The sequence below is a fragment of the Convolutriloba macropyga genome, chromosome 10 (genome assembly GCF_964194025.1).
Source record: "Convolutriloba macropyga chromosome 10, txConMacr16.3, whole genome shotgun sequence".
In the NCBI taxonomy this organism is placed as follows: Eukaryota; Metazoa; Xenacoelomorpha; order Acoela; family Convolutidae; genus Convolutriloba; species Convolutriloba macropyga.
The window spans coordinates 30,713,706-30,732,231 of record NC_134477.1 but is presented as its reverse complement, the minus strand read 5'-3'; the positions used below and the strand labels follow the sequence as shown (position 1 = coordinate 30,732,231).

At 41.9% G+C, this 18,526-nt stretch overlaps 1 protein-coding gene across 1 annotated transcript; it reads right to left on the bottom strand.

Moving 5' to 3' along the window:
• Positions 1-410: 410 nt before the first annotated feature.
• LOC142348436 (uncharacterized) lies at positions 411-12,863 on the bottom strand. The gene is made up of 2 exons (XM_075399794.1): positions 12,515-12,863; positions 411-710 (listed from the first exon to the last, which is right to left on the bottom strand). Exons 1-2 carry the CDS (start codon positions 12,660-12,662, stop codon positions 496-498), a joined length of 363 nt encoding a protein of 120 aa, XP_075255909.1. The 5' UTR covers positions 12,663-12,863; the 3' UTR covers positions 411-495.
• Between the last annotated feature and the right edge of the window lie 5,663 nt (positions 12,864-18,526).

The window sequence follows — 18,526 nt, the reverse complement described above, 5'->3', positions numbered from 1 at the left end:
GTATTCTCTGATTACACTGAAAATGTTTACACTTTCTTTTTTATACAGTCCGCCACAAAATGTCCAGTTGTCATGGAGAGCAAATGCAACTTAGCTTAATATCAAGATCTAGTACACAGCATACATAGAAAATATTTAAAAAAAGTAACAAGCTGAAGGCGTCTCCAGCCAGAGATTTGGCGTGTCCTTCGAGAAATGAAGCAAGATTTCTTGACAAAAACACAAAAATTTTGAGTGCGCACTAGTTATCACTCATTTTTGGATTCCAATACAATCAGATGGGTGGACACTGTTTGTTATATGATCAAGCAATCGATTTGTTCTAGTGAGAGCAATACCAAAAGTCGAGTTCGGCCAATCTTTTGATCATGAACAAGTCATTGTTTGTCGAGATCCGAGTATTGCCAGGATGCGCGTGATTATGCATGCTAATTATTTGGAAGTATAAGATTTGAGAAACATTGTACAAGGAAATCATCTTGGGTTCTCTTCAGTTCAGTTCAATTCAATAGTGTTATATATCCAGTCATAGAAGAGAAGTGCTCGGGTGAAGAAGCTTCCCCCATTACACGTTTCATTTGGATTGACCCCTTCTTTCTTGAAATAACTGGAAACTCCATACAGACAGTGTTCTCTTGATACTTCCCCTTGGCATGTCAAGGCAGTGTATAGAGGACTCCCGTCGTCAAAGTAACACAAATTAGAGTGACCTATAATAATAAATCAAATTTTTTACCCAAGGTTGAACATAACATCATTCTTAACAGTTATTCATTCTACATTGTGTTGGACCTGCAATTGCATTCGATTTTGACAACTTTTATAGGAGTATAAATAATAATTTAGCTGCATAATTGATATTTATTGTCGGAACATTAATGAAAACTTAGCTGCAGACGACTTAACATTTACTGAAACCAAATTAATTTGTTTTCTAGCCGATCGTTCAATCTTGCTAATTCTCATATGATCATATTACGAATCTCCATAAGATCTTGAGAGCATTGGAGTCTTCTAAAGTTTTTCATTGGTCCCAATATTTGCTCCTTGGTCCCAAGGTTTTCACATCAGTCCCAAGACTTTTCATCGGTCCAAAGAAATTCCATCTGTTCAAATATCTTATGTATTTGCAATGTGATTAAATTATAACCTTCAAGAATTGAGCCAGCTCCTGTAAAAATTTTGTGAGTGACTTTAATCAGATCCTACAGCGCTAGCCTAAAAGACCGAACAAGAAAAACATAAATAGATGTTCGGTATGTTTTCTATGTTCTGTTTTCTATGTAATAAATCGTCGGTGTTTCCGGTTTGTTCGGTATGTTGCACCTCAAACGTTAGAAATTTGCAGAAGCACCGACCCGTCCAACCTAGGCGCCATAACACCTAATCATTTCCTACTCGGTGACCGAGCAACAGCAATTCCGTCAATTGTTGGCGTCGACGAGTTCGATCATCGTAAACGGTACGCCCGCACACAGTCGTACGCTAACGCTATTTGGTCACGTTGGATCAATGAGTACGTTCCGCCGCTGAACCGACGTTCCAAATGGGAGACGCCTGCCGAGCAACACCTAAAGACTGGTGACTTGGTTTGGGTAGTTGAGGAGACCAATCCTAGGGGATACTACCCTACTGCTCGTATCACTGAACTCCGTTACGGTTCAGACAGCGTCGCACGCTCCGCCGTATTGCGCACGTCCTCCGGATCGCTCGTTCGCCCGCTTGTAAAATTAGTACCCATTCTCCCAGCATCTTCTTCTGGGCCGGCGGATATTAGTACTAAATAGATGTAAGCGAGAGATTATTAGCCAATCAGATTCGAGTATTCAAATTGCGTATAGAATTGCGTCCAATTTACGTCCAAAGCTCGGAAAAAGTGCAAATGACATAATTTCAAGTAAAACTACTCATAAGACCTATCAAATAAGACATGATTCGGCTCAGTAATTTTCGGGTTTTTGGATTCATTGGTACAAAATGGCGACTGGCATTGAACTGATTCGTTATCAGACAAAATACCGGCCAACAGAGCATCAAAAATTGCCGTCTAAAAACCACTTGTCCATATGGTTGCCGTAAGCTTAATATGTTACGATCTTATTACGTTGATTTGTCGATTTATAGCATTATGTTGCTTATTATATCGTCTGATTGAATTGAAACTATTCATCACGGTTGAGTGTTTTACATCTACATTTTGATGCCGCGCCCTAAGCGGAATCCTGGAATTTTTGCCGAATAGTTGTGTGACCTCTATCAAATAAATACCTTTGTCCCCGAGTATGGGGTTTAATTGAGTCCATCTTTCGAGACCTGACATTTGAAAAGTTCGCACCGCTTGTAATGGCGCTTAAACATTATTATGATTTCAAGTATTTAATTTATGAATTTTTTATTTTACCATTCAATGAGGGATCGCGTCGGCCATGGATCGAAAGGAACCGGATGTTCTAAAAAGGTATTCAGCCAGAGATTGAGGCTCTAAATCTGAGACATGAGAGCAATAACTTGATGACGCCAATGCCCATCTCATACACCCGATTTTGCTACTAAATTCCTATAACGTATCCATCAACGACCGCAACCTTTTTCTGACAAAAAACTTTGGAATTGGGCCAGATGATGATGTGTGACCTATCAAGCAGTTGCCCAGCAGTGACAAAAACAATCCGCAAAACTGTGAGACAGAACCTCTAAATTTTGTTTTCGAATATCATAATGCGATATATTTATATTAGATTTAGACGGCAAACTCCAACCCCTAATTTTCCTAACTTTTCAATCAAACATATTGGGTTATCAAAAAATTAACGGTATCGGATCAAAAAATTAAGAATTCCGTGTTTTTCGACGCGGAAATCTTAAATTAAGAATTCCGTGATTTTCAACGCGGAAATCTTAAAGAATTCCATGATTTTCAACGCGGAAATCTTAAATTAAGAATTCCGCGATTTTCAACGCGGAAATCTTAAGAATTCCGCTATTTAGATAACCGGTCACCATCAAACCCCCAATAAACATAATTTTTGAGACGAAAAAACATTTTTGGTCGAATTGTAGAAAATTTGTAAAAAGTGATCAAATCGTTTTGTATATCAATAAATTACCTCTGATATAGAGAATATAGTGAAAACATTATGCTAAAGTGTTCAATATTCTAAAAAAATTGGTCAATTTCGATGCAATTCTAAAAACTTTAGAAAATCAAAACCGAATATTGATAAACCATACTTTCAAGTATAATACCGTTCAATTTACTTTATAACCGTTCCGTAATCACGGATTTGCAGAAAAATTGACCGAAATTTTGAAAAAATTGAACAAAGGCATAAAATTTTAACAATTTCGTCAAAATTATTATTTTCAACCGAAGTTTCGTTAATTGAGTGAAACAATACAGAGAAAAGGTGTGAAAAAATTCACAACCTCTGGCCCAAAAAAAATGAAGTTATCATATTCTTTCCGTATCTCGTTTTCGTACCGTACCGTCCGCTTCTTTTTCGTTCCTTAACTTCGCCATTCACAATTTTCGTTTATTTTTCATCAACGTCGCTCTCCCAAAATTTCGTTTCCGTATCCAATCATTCCGTTTCTTTTTCTTGCGTACAGTTGGGTGTCTCCACCTAATTATTTGCTTGATGTAGTATGTTGTCATATATGATGAAGTATGTTGTGTTTTTGTTGCAGTATGTTGATTATGCTAGTATGCTGTTTGGTTGTTTTGGTCTTGTTGCTTTCTAGGGTGTGACTTAAGTTTGTTCTAGTGTTACGGCTAGTTGGTTCCTGGACATTTTCAACTTTACTAATTTACTAGCCCCCCTGTTGTAGTATATTGATTTTTGCTGCTGTATGTTTGCGCGTAACTGTATGAATATTAGTTGGTTTAGGGTTTTGCCTTCTAGGGTGTGACTTAAGTTTATTCCGGAGTTACGGCTAGATTGTTTCTTAACTTTTCCAGCTTCAAAAGCTCTGCATATTACTTAAATTGTGCAGTAGTTCGTTTAATATTGTTGGTATGCTGATCGGTTGTTTAGGTTTGAATATTGCAAGGGTGTAACTTAAGTTTATTCTGGAGTTACGGCTAGTAAATTTCTTGCTCTTTTCATCCCTTTAGTATACTACTTTTCGCCGTAAATTAGTTTGTTAATTTCATATGTTAAGCCCCATAATGGCTTGTGCTAGTTTGTCTGTTGCAGTAGCATCTCTCCTCCTTCTTAGGGTGTGACTTAAGATTGTTCTGGAGTTACGGCTAGTTTGTTTGGTTGAGTTTGTTGCTGTGGTCTGCTAGCATAGTACTTCCCGACGTTCCCGCTCGCTGCTTAACCGTCCCCCGCCCGTTCTTTCATCTCTTTCCGTTTCGTTGCGCGCTACTCGTTCAACGCCTCCGTCCTGTCGGTCTCCTTTCCCGTTTTTTCGTGCGTCGCTTGTTCCGCGTTTCCGTCCCATCCGTTGCTTTGCCCGTTTTCTAACCACGTTTTCGCCCGTTCCGTTCCGTTTCCTGTTTCGTTGTGCGCCGTTCACTTGTCCTTCCCGCCCCGTCCGCTTCGTTTCCCGTTTCGTCGTGCTTTGTCCACCCAGTCCATTTTCGCGGGTTGCCTGTTTTCTTGTTTAGTCTCACGTTGCTTACAAGCACGTTAGACGCCCTCTCCACTTTGCTACTCACTTTCGCCGAGTAATTCGTTACTCGGTAACTTCTTCCCTGCTCTTCGACGTCTTGTCTATCAAGTCGTCGTCATTTGGGTTCGGTATAACCCACACTACACGTGTTCGTTTGGAAGTTACTTTCATTGCATTGAGAAATTAGCCATTTCAATATCATGGCTGAACAGCAAGAGAAATTGAAAAAGCTCTTTAATGCAAGATCTAATCTAGAATCTGGGTTACGTAACATCCATAAGGACATCACAGATGCTATAGATCGTCAAGACAGGAGGGTTAAAGTTGAACGCTTGACTCCTAAGCTGAAGGTTGCTTTCAGTTAAACTGGTGCAGAAGAATGAAGAACTATTTGACTTGGCCAATAAAACGGAGAACCCATATTCAATTTACCCTGTCCTTGAGCAATGGTTGAATGATGTAACTAAAAACAATGATAAATTCTTGCTCGCGGCTAGAAGCTATATTGACACAGTTGCTGACCGAGACACCGTATGTTAGGGCGTTAACCCTCAAGGGCAGTCTAGGAGAAGTTCACGCCAAACAACATCATCAATGTCTAGCCAGCGTAAACATAATTTTCTCATGGCAAAACTAAAACGAGGAGAAGCCGAGAAACAAGAACAAGCTGCCATGCGCCTCGCTAAACAGAAACACGAAATTGTCATGAGAAAAAAGGAGCTTGAAATACAAATGGAGCAGATGGCACTTCAAGAATTGGAGGAAGGTCACCGCCAGCGTGTTGCCGCAGCTAAATTAGATGAGGCTGAATTAATGGATAATCATTCATTGTTTAGTCACCACTCAAGTGAACTGAATTTGTTTAAAGATAGGAGATCGGATAGAAGTCAGGTACTTGTTCAGGATTGGGTAAATTTGTTTCCAGCAAGTAATTCAAGTGAGTTAAACTTTTCTCGTCCTGGTTCAGCAACTGCCGACCCTCCTGTTAAAGATACTGCCCCTAGTAATCCTCCAGAAAACACAAGTAATGTTGCCAATCACTTACATCATCTTGAAATGCTTTCTCAGTACACACGGCCAGGAGTTGCAATTTGCAAGTTGCAATGCGGCCAAGTGTTGCCCAGCAGGAAGCTTTGTATCGGGAATATATCCAGGCTCAACTGCAGCAATCACTCATTGATCAAAGGGTCGAGCAGGCCCACAGTCCCTCAGGAAGTGGTAAGGTGAACCCAGTGAACCAAGTACCAGTCGACGTACAAAATGTCGCACTCCCACCACTTCAGCCACCTATGCAACCTCACCGGCCACCGACACCCGTTATGGCACCATCAAACTCCATTTTTGTACCTGATTTTTCAACAAACCCACAAGTAAATCAGTTCTTGGGTCCGAAAAGCTCCAGTGTGCCTGGTCAATTACACATGTCGATGCCTCATATTCCGCAATTACTGAATCCATCTCAAAGTAACATTCCACACCAAACACAAGTCCCTATTGCCCATTCCCCGCATAATGTCCCCCCATCTCTAAAAGGACTCGTGAACCCGCCACCCGTATTCCCGCCTCAACAATTTTTTAATCCTCAGCCTCCCATGATTCCGTCGCCCATTCCAGCGAGCGCAACAACCTACCTACCCGTCCCACGCATTCCAAAACAAAACATTGTCCATTCGCCTTAAGCCCGCCTGCTACCGTGTCCTAACGCACCGAAAATTCCACTGAATTGTAACCTTGATCGGAGTTTGTGGAGATTTCCTCAGAATAACCCCAAAAACCTAAACCAGGCGACAAATAATGCCACCGTATTTAACAACATTCAACCGAACCTACCCCCAAGAACAGCTAACCCCACCATCATCCACCCCATCTTGCAAATGAATGCTCAACAAAATCCTAAAAGCAACCACGCAGCTAACTGCAGCATCCCTGTTAATCCCTTTAGTACAACTACTAACATCGCGCCACCTTTTGTTACGCCGGTTATACATCCAACATACGGGCATACCGCTCCGATACCATTGTGCTGGGCTGGCCCACCGCATCTCACGCCTCCAGCGCCAACATCTGAAAATGCAAGCTTGATTAAGGCATTCACTGACGCCTTAACTAGCAAAAGGAATGATCCGCTAAACGAATGGAAGTTGCCCCAATACAATGGGGATCCCTTACATTGGCACGAATGGTATGGTCAATTTAAAAGCGCAATTGATTCTCAGTCCCTAACTAATGATGTAAAATTGACATACCTTAAGACCCTCGTAACTGGTAAAGCTAAACCAGCTATAACTGAGTTCGCTTACTGCGGCGCAATGTACAAAGATGCACTGAGGACCTTATAACGTAAATTTGGCCAACCACAGGCGGTCGTAAGTGCCCATTTGGACAAACTCAGCAGCTTTTCACCATTAAAGATGCACAATAGCGACAACATCATTAACTATTCAGGGTGCATTTCAAGTCTTGTCGGGGTATTTAAATCGCTCTCATACGATTCAGATTTAAAGAGTGCTGCGCTTCTCAACACGGCCGTACAGAAGCTTCCACCCAATATGAAGGAATCGTGGTCACTTTTCACTGACAAAAAGCATTGGGTGAAACCTACTCTTCTGGATTTCAACGACTGGTTAAAAGAGAAGGCCGCACCGCACGGTTTAATGAAGAATACCGCATTTAAAGCAAGGACTGAGGATACGAAGAACTCAGTAACAACATCAAAAGTTGCTTCAAAGGCATTTGCTGCAAATACGCAGCTCAAGAGTAACCTTAAGCCGTAACAGAGTTCTCCGTTAACATCAATCTCTAGTTGCATTGTATGTAAAGGAAGCCACCGGCTGTGGGAATGCCGTGTCTTTAAAGAAAAGACCCCCACGCAGAGAGCCAAGGTCGTGGCTGAAGCAAAGCTCTGTTTCTCTTGTTTGCGTGTTAAACTCATGTTTAGGCAATGCCCAAGTCCCCGTAAGTATAAGAAAGATGGTTGCAACAGCTCCCATAACAACTTAATTCACGGAGCGGAAAAGGTTTTTCCAGCTAAACCCTCTACAAACAACAACATCAATACTTCGAAGTCAAACACAGGTACCAGTAGGCCATCTACCGGTCAACAGCAACCACGCAAAACAAGCACTTTGTCTTCCTTGACGGATGTCAAAGGCCTCCTTCAGATCACGGAATTGAAACTTACCAATTCTTCTGGTACTAGTACTACGGCGTTGGTTTTATGCGATTCCGCTTGCACTAACTCTTGGGTGTCCGATAGTCTCGCAGATAGGATCAGTTTGCAGGGTACCGCATTAAAACTGACCGTCAAGGGTATAAACACGGAAGAACTGATCGACACAAAGGTGGTTCAATTGACCGTGACAACTTATAAAGATCAAGACTTCGAAGCATTCACTCTGCGTCCCTATATGAGGGAAACATTAAACGTAGGTTCCAACATCATTGACGTTAAGTCCATGCAAGAAACTTACCCACATCTAGCCGTCCTAGATCCAGTAAAGTATAGCTACGGGAACGTCGAGATGATACTTGGACAGGATGTCTACCATGCCATCCGCCCGTTAGAGTACTTTGCAGCCGACGAGAAGTGCTAACCGTTCGCTGTTCGCTTGCCCATAGGTTGGGTTTTAAGCGGCCCACTTCCGTCAAGTTCAAGTTTGGTCTCAACGTGTTTCAAAGCCAATGTCGAACAGGATTATCAATTAGCTGGCCAGTTTAAGTCTTGGTTTGACATGGAATCGTACGGCGCGTACAAGCAGGTTGACCCACGATCCGCAGCGGATGCTCGCGCGCAGGAAATACTTGAAACAACAACTATTCATAACGGCCAAAGATACGATGTTGGTATGCTATGGGCTGATGACAACATCCAGCTCTCGAATAACTACTTTTCGTCACTGGTACAACTCAAGTCTCTCGAAAAGCGGCTCTCGAGAGATACATCTTTAAAAGAAAATTATGCTAATACCATCCGTGAATACTTGGAAAAAGGTTACTTAATTACAGTCCATGATGCTCACAAGGTCGAGCAACGGTCGGATAAAGAGTGGTACCTACCACATCATCCCGTAACCAACCCGAACAAACCGGAGAAAGTGCATAGGGTATTAAATGGTGCAGCAAAGTTCCACGGTACTTCTTTGAATAAACCTTTGCTCACTGGCCCCGACCTGCTCCAAAACCTAATCCACGTACTACTTAGGTTCCGTCAACATCAATTCGCTGTGTCCGCAGATATCGAGGGCATGTTCCTCCAAGTGGGTGTCCCTGACTGTGACCAGCCATCATTGCGTTTTCTGTGGCGGGAGGACCCCAAAACAAATGTTGTAGTGTATCAATACACGCGCCATATATTTGGGGCTAAGGACTCGCCCACATGCGCTAACTATGCATTGCAACGCACGGCACGAGATAATGTCATTCAGTACCCGTAAGCAGCCAAAGCCGTCCTAGAAAAATTCTACATGGACGATTACTTGGATTCGTTGGAGTCACCTGAGAGGGCTCTCAAAAGATCGAAAGAGTTGGTGCATCTTTTCCTTCTCGGTGGGTTCAAGCTTACTAAGTTTGTAAGCAATGTACCAAATCTGGCTGATCGAATTGATGGGTCACCTCAGTCCACCGAACCAAAAGTATTTGCCTCATTTAAGTAGGAATCTTCGCACGTGCTTGGGTTGAAATGGGATCACAACAATGACACTCTAGTTGTGAGTCGGGGTACCTCCAGTACAGTAGCTAAGTCTTTAACACAACGCTTGGTTTTGAACCTGGTGTCTAAGGTATTTGATCCCATCGGCCTAGTGGCACCATTTACTGTTGGTGCCCGATTGTTACTAAAGGACATCTGGCGTGTCAACGGGCAGCACTGGTATGAAGAACTGCCAAAAGACACTGTTAAAAGGTTCCTCGAATGGAGTGGAGAACTACCTAAGCTTGCCGAAAAACTATACCGAGAAGCTATTTTTCCGGAAATTTTGAACACCTAGAACTGCACTTGTTCGGCGATAGTTCACAAGAAGTCTTCAGTGCCGTTGCATTTCTCCGAGCCCGAGTAACAACTTCGAGTGGGCCCCAAACGGCGCTTGCGTTTCTCCTGGGTAAAGCTCGCGTAGCACCTATGAAGGTCATGGCTGTTCCAAAGCTGGAACTACAGGCAGCGCTACTGGCCGCTCGATTGAAACAAGACATCTGTCGAGCACCTACTGTGCATATTAGCAAAGTTTTTATGTGGACCGATAGCACTACTGTCTTATAGTGGCTTAACTCCACAAGCAAGCAACCAATATTTGTTGCAAACCGCGTATGCGAGGTTTTAGAACACACTAGCGTTGACGAATGGAACCATGTTGCCTCAACCGATAATGCAGCAGATGCCGGCACTCATGGTATGTCTGCTGAGGTTTTGCAATCAAGTAGCTGGGTGAGAGGTCGAGATTTCTTAAGAACCAAGTAATTCCCGTTCGAACCAAGCAATGAAGTAGTTAATAACATCAAACTCGGTATAGTAACTAAAGAAACTGATGAAACAAAAACATTATTGGCCGCATCCGTAACCAAGTCAACTAAAGAACCGCCCCCGCAACTAATTCCCTTTCGATAAGTACAGTTCTTATCAGAAGTTGCTACGGATAACAGCGTACGCACTCCACTTGTAACCTTCTCACGAATGTTACCGTAATGCCGATGGTAGCATCATAGACCCCACGGAGCTTGACGAAGCCGAGCGTCATCTCCAGTATCTTGTCCAGGGGAGTCATTTAATGCGGAGAGAAAAGAACTCCTCGAAAACAAACCCGTTAAACGGAGTAGCCGTATTGCCCAGTTTTCTCCCTTTATTGGGCCAAATCGTTTAATCCGATCGGCAGGCCGCATCAAGTGGTTGGTCGAAATTGACTTTGATGTGAAACATCCTATCATTCTTGACGCACGCCATGCATTTGTAAAGTTGTTCCTCAGGCACACCCACGTTAAACATCATCATCAAGGTATTGACTACCTGAGGGCAAAAATACAGGAACTTTATACCATCCTTAAGTTACGATCCTCACTGCGTTCAAATAAATCCAACTGCGTCACGTGCAGAATGTTCCGCGCTGCCACTATTCAACCCATTATGGCTGACTTCCCAGTAGAAAGACTCGCATACCAGTCTCCTCCCTTCACGAACACCGGAGTTGACTACTTCGGCCCGTTTTACGTTACTGTACATAGGACTACCGAGAAGAGGTGGGGTTTCCTCTTCACATGCTTAACTATCCGTGCCGTTCATTTTGAAATCGTTCCGTCTATGGACGCCAGTTCAAGTGTAATGGGAGTGGAGCGGTTTGTCTCCCGTCGGGGTACACCGGTCATTATTTGGTCTGATAATGGTACTAACTTTGTTGGTGCGGAAAAAGAACTACGCGAGAACATCGAAAAGTGGAACGCCATCAACTCGCCGTGGAACTTGCCCTCAAAGGCATTAACTGGAGGTTCAATCCGCCCAGTGCGCCACACCAAGGTGGCATCTGGGAGAGGCTGGTACGGAGTTTTAAGCGAATACTTTACACCATCCTCGGTACTCATTGCCTCACGGACGAAGTTTTGAACACTACTTTTTGTCTCGTCGAACACGCACTTAACGCATACCCGTTAACGCCCGTAAGCGCCGACCCGTCCGACCTAGGCGCCATAACACCTAATCATTTCCTACTCGGTAACCAAGCAACAGCAATTCCGTCAATTGTTGGCGTCGACGAGTTCGATCATCGTAAACGGTACGCCCGCGCACAGTCTTACGCTAACGCTATTTGGTCAAGTTGGATCAAAGAGTACGTACCGGCGCTGAACCGACGTTCCAAATGGCAGAGGCCTGCCGAGCAACACCTAAAGACTGGTGACTTGGTTTGGGTAGTTGAGGAGACCAATCCTAGGGGATACTACCCTACTACTCGTATCACTGAACTCCGTTACGTTTCAGACAGCGTCGCACGCTCCGCCGTATTGCGCACGTCCTCCGGATCCCTCGTTTGCCCGCTTGTAAAATTAGTACCCATTCTCCCAGCATCTTCTTCTGGGCCGGAGGATATTAGTAACTAAATAGATGTAAGCGAGAGATTATTAGCCAATCAGATTCGAGTATTTAAATTGCGTATAGAATTGCGTCCAATTTACGTTCAAAGCTCGGAAAAAGTGCAAATAACATAATTTCAAGTAAAGCTAATCATAAGACCTATCAAATAAGACATGATTCGGCTCAGTAATTTTCGGGTTTTCGGATTCATTGGTACAAAATGGCGACTGGCATTGAACTGATTCGTTATCAGACAAAATACCGGCCAACAGAGCATCAAAAATTGCCGTCTAAAAACCACTTGTCCATATGTTTGCCGTAAGTTTAATACGTTACGATCTTATTACGTTGATTTGTCGATTTATAGCATTATGTTGCTTATTATATCGTCTGATTGAATTGAAACTATTCATCACGGTTGAGTGTTTTACACCTACAAAAATACCAAAACGTATACAATTACTTCAAACTTTGTTCGAAAGCAACAAATCACAATCACTGACTGTTAATATCAAGGATCATGAGAAAACAAGTCTATAAGTCATTGTCTCTTGAAATCCTGTAGTTCAAAACCGAACATGCCGAATCTAAGCAACCAAACATGCCGAATCAAAGAAACCAAACATGCCGAATCTAAGAAACCGAACATACCAAATCAATTTCGTTTAACACTGAACAATCCGCAACTTCTTACGTTTCAAAACCAAACAAACCGAAAGAGGACACATATGGGCTTTAGTCATTTTTTTCTGACTAGAACCCAACGTACCGACGATTTTCTTACGCTAAAAACGACGATTTCCTGACTAGAGCTACGAAAGTGCTTGGATCTTTGTTTTCTCGTACCAGATATGGGTTGCACACAGATCAGACCATCTGGGCAAATGTCCAATCTGAAGGGATTATTGGTACCGATGAACCTGGTTTCATGAAAATAGGCCTTCTGCAGTGTCTGTGGATACACGTAAAAGCCAGATGATTTCATTATACCCATTGAGACTGTTTCTAACAGAGCAAAACTATCCGGGAATGGTGGCTTGCAGAGTTTGATCACTCGTCTCTTTGAATGATGAAGTGGAGCTAGCAGTTTGAGCAGGGCAAGGTTGTTTTTGAGGTCTGGGCTTTTAGAAAATCTATTAACAAAAGAATGAGCGTTAGTATTGCTTGAGGTCCTTCCTCGCCATCCACACACACACACAATCACTTGACAACGCACAAACGCACACACACACACACACACACACTTACACACAAAGACAGGCGCACACGAACTACCCAGGTTGAGGTCGCGCTCGAAATTGCCTCTGATCAGACCGTCCCAGACAAGTGTGACCTCTGATCAGACCGTCCCAGACCGAAGTGACCTCTGATCAGACTAATGTGCGCTCGAAGTTCATTATGCGCTCGAAGCCGCTTCTGCTCAGACGGGTTCCAGACCGAAATAGCCTCTGATTAGACAAGTATCCGACCGTTGTCCAGACGAGTTCCAGACCATTGTCCAGACTAAAGTGCGCTCGAAATGTTGTCCCAGACCATATGTATGGATGATCTCTTCTCTGATCAGACTAGTGTGCGCTCGAAAACCTCCTTTGATCAGACTAGTGTGCGCTAGAAATTGTCTCTGATCAGACACACACACTCAAAGACATACGCATACGCACTAACGAATAGACACAGTCACACATAAACAGACAAACACAGACACACGCATACCTTCACACCCAATCACGTACGTACGTACACACACATACACGAAACACATATAAACAGTCACACCCACACACGCACAAACGCAAACGCATACACTCATAAAACACAAACAAATACAAACGCTCACACAGAGACACTCACAAAGGTACCACACACACAGACACATACACACAAAAACACTCATCATATACACACATGCACAAACACTCAGACACAGACACACACACATACAAAAAGTCACACAAACACACTAATGCCCTCAGACAGTCGCGCACACACAAGTACACGCAAACACACAGGCACACACACTCAAACACACGCCATGCACACACGCACATACACACACGCAAAATACACATAAACTTTCACCTACACGCACAAACACACCACATGCACACACACAATCACTCACGACATACACGCACGCGCACAAACGCTCACACACACACACACACACACACACACACACATACACACACACACGCACAAACACACACATACACACACATACACCCATATACACCCCCGCGCGCACACAAAGCCTCTCCCACTCTCTCCCACACACACAGCGCACACACACACACGCACCTGCGAACGCAAACGCACAATTACAAACACATACAAACACACAAACACGCAAACACATACACAAACACACAAAGATACACACACAAGCACACACGTACCATACACACAAATATATACACTCACAATACACACACACACACCTGCACGAACGCTCAGACACAGACACACAAACACATACACAAAGTCAAAGGCACACGCACAAATGCTCTCACACAGTCACACACACCCACACGCGCAAATACAAACAAACATTCACACGCACATACACGCACACCCACTCACGCCCTGCATACACCCACATACACACAAAAAATACATATACACAGTCACACACACACGCGCACCACATACACTCACGAATACTCATAAAATACACACACGCACACACAAGAACACATGTATCATACACTTAGACACATACACACATATACACGCATATACACACACACGCACGCGCGCGCACAAAGCCTCTCTTTCTCACAAACACACACACACATACAAACACACAAACACAAAAAACACAACGCACACACCCACGCACGTGCAGACGCACACACAAAAAATACACACACACACACACATATACAAACACATACACACACACACGCAAAGACAGACGCACTCGCACGCGCACTAACGCTCTCGCACAGTCCCCCCCCCCACACACACACACACACACGCAAACGTACACAGAAACACACGCACATACACACAGATACACAAAACACTTATACACAGTCTCACACACACACATAAATGCAAACTTACACACTCTCACAAAACATAACCACAATCCAGAAAACACAGGGACAAAAACAACGCAACACACGCATACCAACAAACAAGCACAAAAGCTCAAACACAGACACACAAACGCACACACCCGCGCAGATACGTACACAAACACACAAATACACACACATATATACACAAGGTCACACGCACACGCACTAACGCTCTCACACACAAAACACACGTGCAAATACACACAACACATACATGCACATACACACACACACACACACACACACACACACACACACACACACACACACTCACTCACACACGAACACGCAACCGATATTTAATAGAGACGATTCATGCGCACTTTAATTTAGAAGATTTTAGCTTATGTTGTTTTGACAAGATTTAATTATTGTTCAAGTTACCGTCCTGTAAAAGTGAATAACAGTTAACCTTCATATACACCATCATAATCTTTTTCATAACCTTCTTAAACAACCCATTGGAGTACAACCGTGTCAATTTTCTCGTAGAAATATATTACAAATACTTCTTAACCAAGCTTTTTTTCATGTGTCCAGCTTAGGTTTTGGATTCAAATATTTCAGCTCTTTTTCATTTCGGTTGTGCATGGATGACTGTTTCTTTTCGGTTGCCATCCGTTTTTTCGCAAATATGATATTTTGTTGCAGTCGGAATTTGTGTTAGCTCCGACGCTTTATTGTTGGTTTGCTTGTCCTTTTTTTCGCGGTTTATAGATTAGCTGAGGACTTGTTGACGGTTTCTTTTCTGAGACAGCAGATCCATTCGGATACTTGCTACATATGTTGCTGATGAAAAGATCTTTGCGGTAGCTTTTTCAAAGTTGTCGAACTTTGAAAAACCGGCTTCTCCAAGTTGACAATAGAATGCATTTAAACATTCATTTGATTGATGTTGTGTTTTGAAAAAATGGAACCAGTCGAATGCAATTATTCTGGGGCGGGTGAAAACTAAAAGCAACTCATGAACAGGTTCATGTGTGGATCGTCTCATGATATAGGGTCAATGAGTGATCCTTTGCTCTCGATTGTTTTGCACTCAATCTACCAACGTATCCAATTTTTCATTTCTCTGATCAAACTGTTGTGCTTCGTCTTCAGTTCCAGTCTCAAAGGCATCTTCACCCATTGTCGGGCAGAACGGTTTGGACCGGAACAGTTTTCATTTTATGGGCTTGTCGATCTCAATGTTTTGTTGTGCCGTCACGGCGAGCCACATGAGCCATTCAGTGAGAGGGGTTTGCTCTCGTGTCCCAGAACAGTTTGACTTTAATTGTGGATTTTTTAGACTGCGCCATGTGATGAAGGATAATTTCGGGTCACGAAAGGAATCCTAATTGTCGTTATAATCTAAGCACTTCTTGGTTGATTTATATATTTTGCGGATGGAATGTTGTCGCCGTTCATCTCGCCGCCTAGGTTTATCTAATCAGCGTTCTTGTTTGATCTCAATGCTGACAGGCAAAAAGCTTGCGAACTTATATTTAAAATCACAATGGACATCAACCATTTTCTGTTGCACTTTACTTCTTCCACGCTCTATTAACGTCTGATGAAGAAATATTAAATAAGTACCAGTCAAGTCAATTGGGTACGTAATGCTAACGCCGAGAGTCCATGAGGAATGAACTATTTTCAGTAGACTAATTATATAACATACGATATGAAGAAAGTTTATGACTAAAAGGTACAAGTCTTTGTTGCAAGTCCTCGAGGAGGATGACAATAATAATATTAAAAAGAATAGGGATTTTAATGATAATAAAACTAATAGTAATAACAATAATAAATGAAGATAATATTAATAGTAATAATAATAGTATTATTAATAATAATAATAATAATAATAATAATAATAATAATAATAACAAAAATAATGATAATAATAGTATATTATTTTTAAAAAAATAAAAATAATAACAATAATAATAATAATAATAATAATAATAATAATAATAATAATAATAATAATAATAACAAAAATAATGATAATAATAGTATATTATTTTTAAAAAAATAAAAATAATAACAATAATAATAATAATAATAATAATAATAATAATAATAATAATAATAATAATAATAATAATAATAATAATAATAATAATAATAATAATAGAAATAAAAATAATAATGATAATAATAATAAAGATAATAATAACCTTAACAATTTGGAAATAAAAAGCCTGCAAACAATGTTGGTCTAATTCTGTGTTGATTTCTGTATAATTTTACGTTTCCTTGCTGAACATCAATTGTTGTTTAGGTTTTTTTAACTTATGTGTAAGCCAGCTGATGAATTGCTGTAATATATTATGCAACAACAAATGGCACTTCAAGTAAGAGAAAACAAGTTAACCATTTCTTACTCTACCGTAGCTCCTTTTGGTCAATTTGGCTCTACGGGAACTGCTTTGCAAAAAAAAATGTTTTTATCCGCAAATAATACACAACCTAAACTTTCAATTCATAGAGAGAGACATCAAGGAACGGATCAACTAATCTAATTATGCTCTCGCTGGTGCTAAACATTGATTTTTTATGCCAACTTCCTTTTTTTTAATCAATTCAAATGTGTCAGTTGTTAACCCAGGATGAGAGCTGCAATCCAAAACAGATTGACTTTGGCCAAACCGACTTCCGTTGCAAACAGGTGGGTTCCAGACCAACAATGCCCAAAAAACGATCTGCCAGACAAAACAGATTGTGGCCACCCTTGGCCAGATCAAACAGACTTTGGTCATCATTGGTCTGACTAAACGAAGCTTGCTCAGACTTGTGGCCAGACAAAGTACACAAAAGGCCAAAACATTAGCCGGAAGATCGGTATGTGGGTATTGGCCGCACCAAACATACAAAGATTTGGGTAATGGTCAGACCAAACAGACCAAATTTGGGTAATAGTCAGACCAAAAACACTGAAATGAGGGTTATGCCCAGATCAGAGAGGTCAAGTTTGGGTATTGGCCAGACCAAACAGACTGAAATGAGGGTAATGGCCAGATCAGAGAGACCGAATTTGGGTATTGGCCACGCCAAACAGACCAAGATGAGGGTACTGGCCACCCGGGCCGAGGCGTCCACCCGTATTTCACCGTTATTAAGCCAGAATAAGGTGTAAAACCAACTCCTCTCTAAATTAGCAATGAAAAGAGTGTAAGAGTAAAATTTTAGGGAAATTACACTTTTGTGTACATTTTTTACACTCTTCAGTTCATTCTTAATACACTTTAAAAAAGACACTATAATTTCACTCTTTTGTCGACCCTTTATTACACTCGTTTCCTTGAGTGAAGCCGCTGCGGGTATTCTCAGTTGGTTCAAAGCAAAAAGCTATGTACGATATCCGCTGAATATGGAAAATTAAGTTTTAAAAAAGCTGGTTCCATAAGCTGGATTATCCTTAGTTGATTCCGTTGATCAACGCTGGTAGGTTCCAAAATTTCGCAAACGTTTCGGTAAATTCCTCGGTCCGGGCAGACCAAACAGACCGAAGTAGAGTATTGGCCAGACCAAACAGACCTAAATGATGGTAATGGCCAGATCATAGAGACCGAGTTTGGGTATTGGCCAGATCAAACACACCAAAATGTGGGTTATGGCCAGACCAAAGACACCGAATTTGGGTATTGGCCAGATCAAAAAAGACCGAACTGTGGGTTATGCTAGACCAAAGACACCGAATTTGGGTATTGGTTAGACCAAAAAGTCCAAACTGTTGGTTATGCTAGACCAAAGTGACCGAATTTGTGTATTGGCCAGTCTTATCAGACCG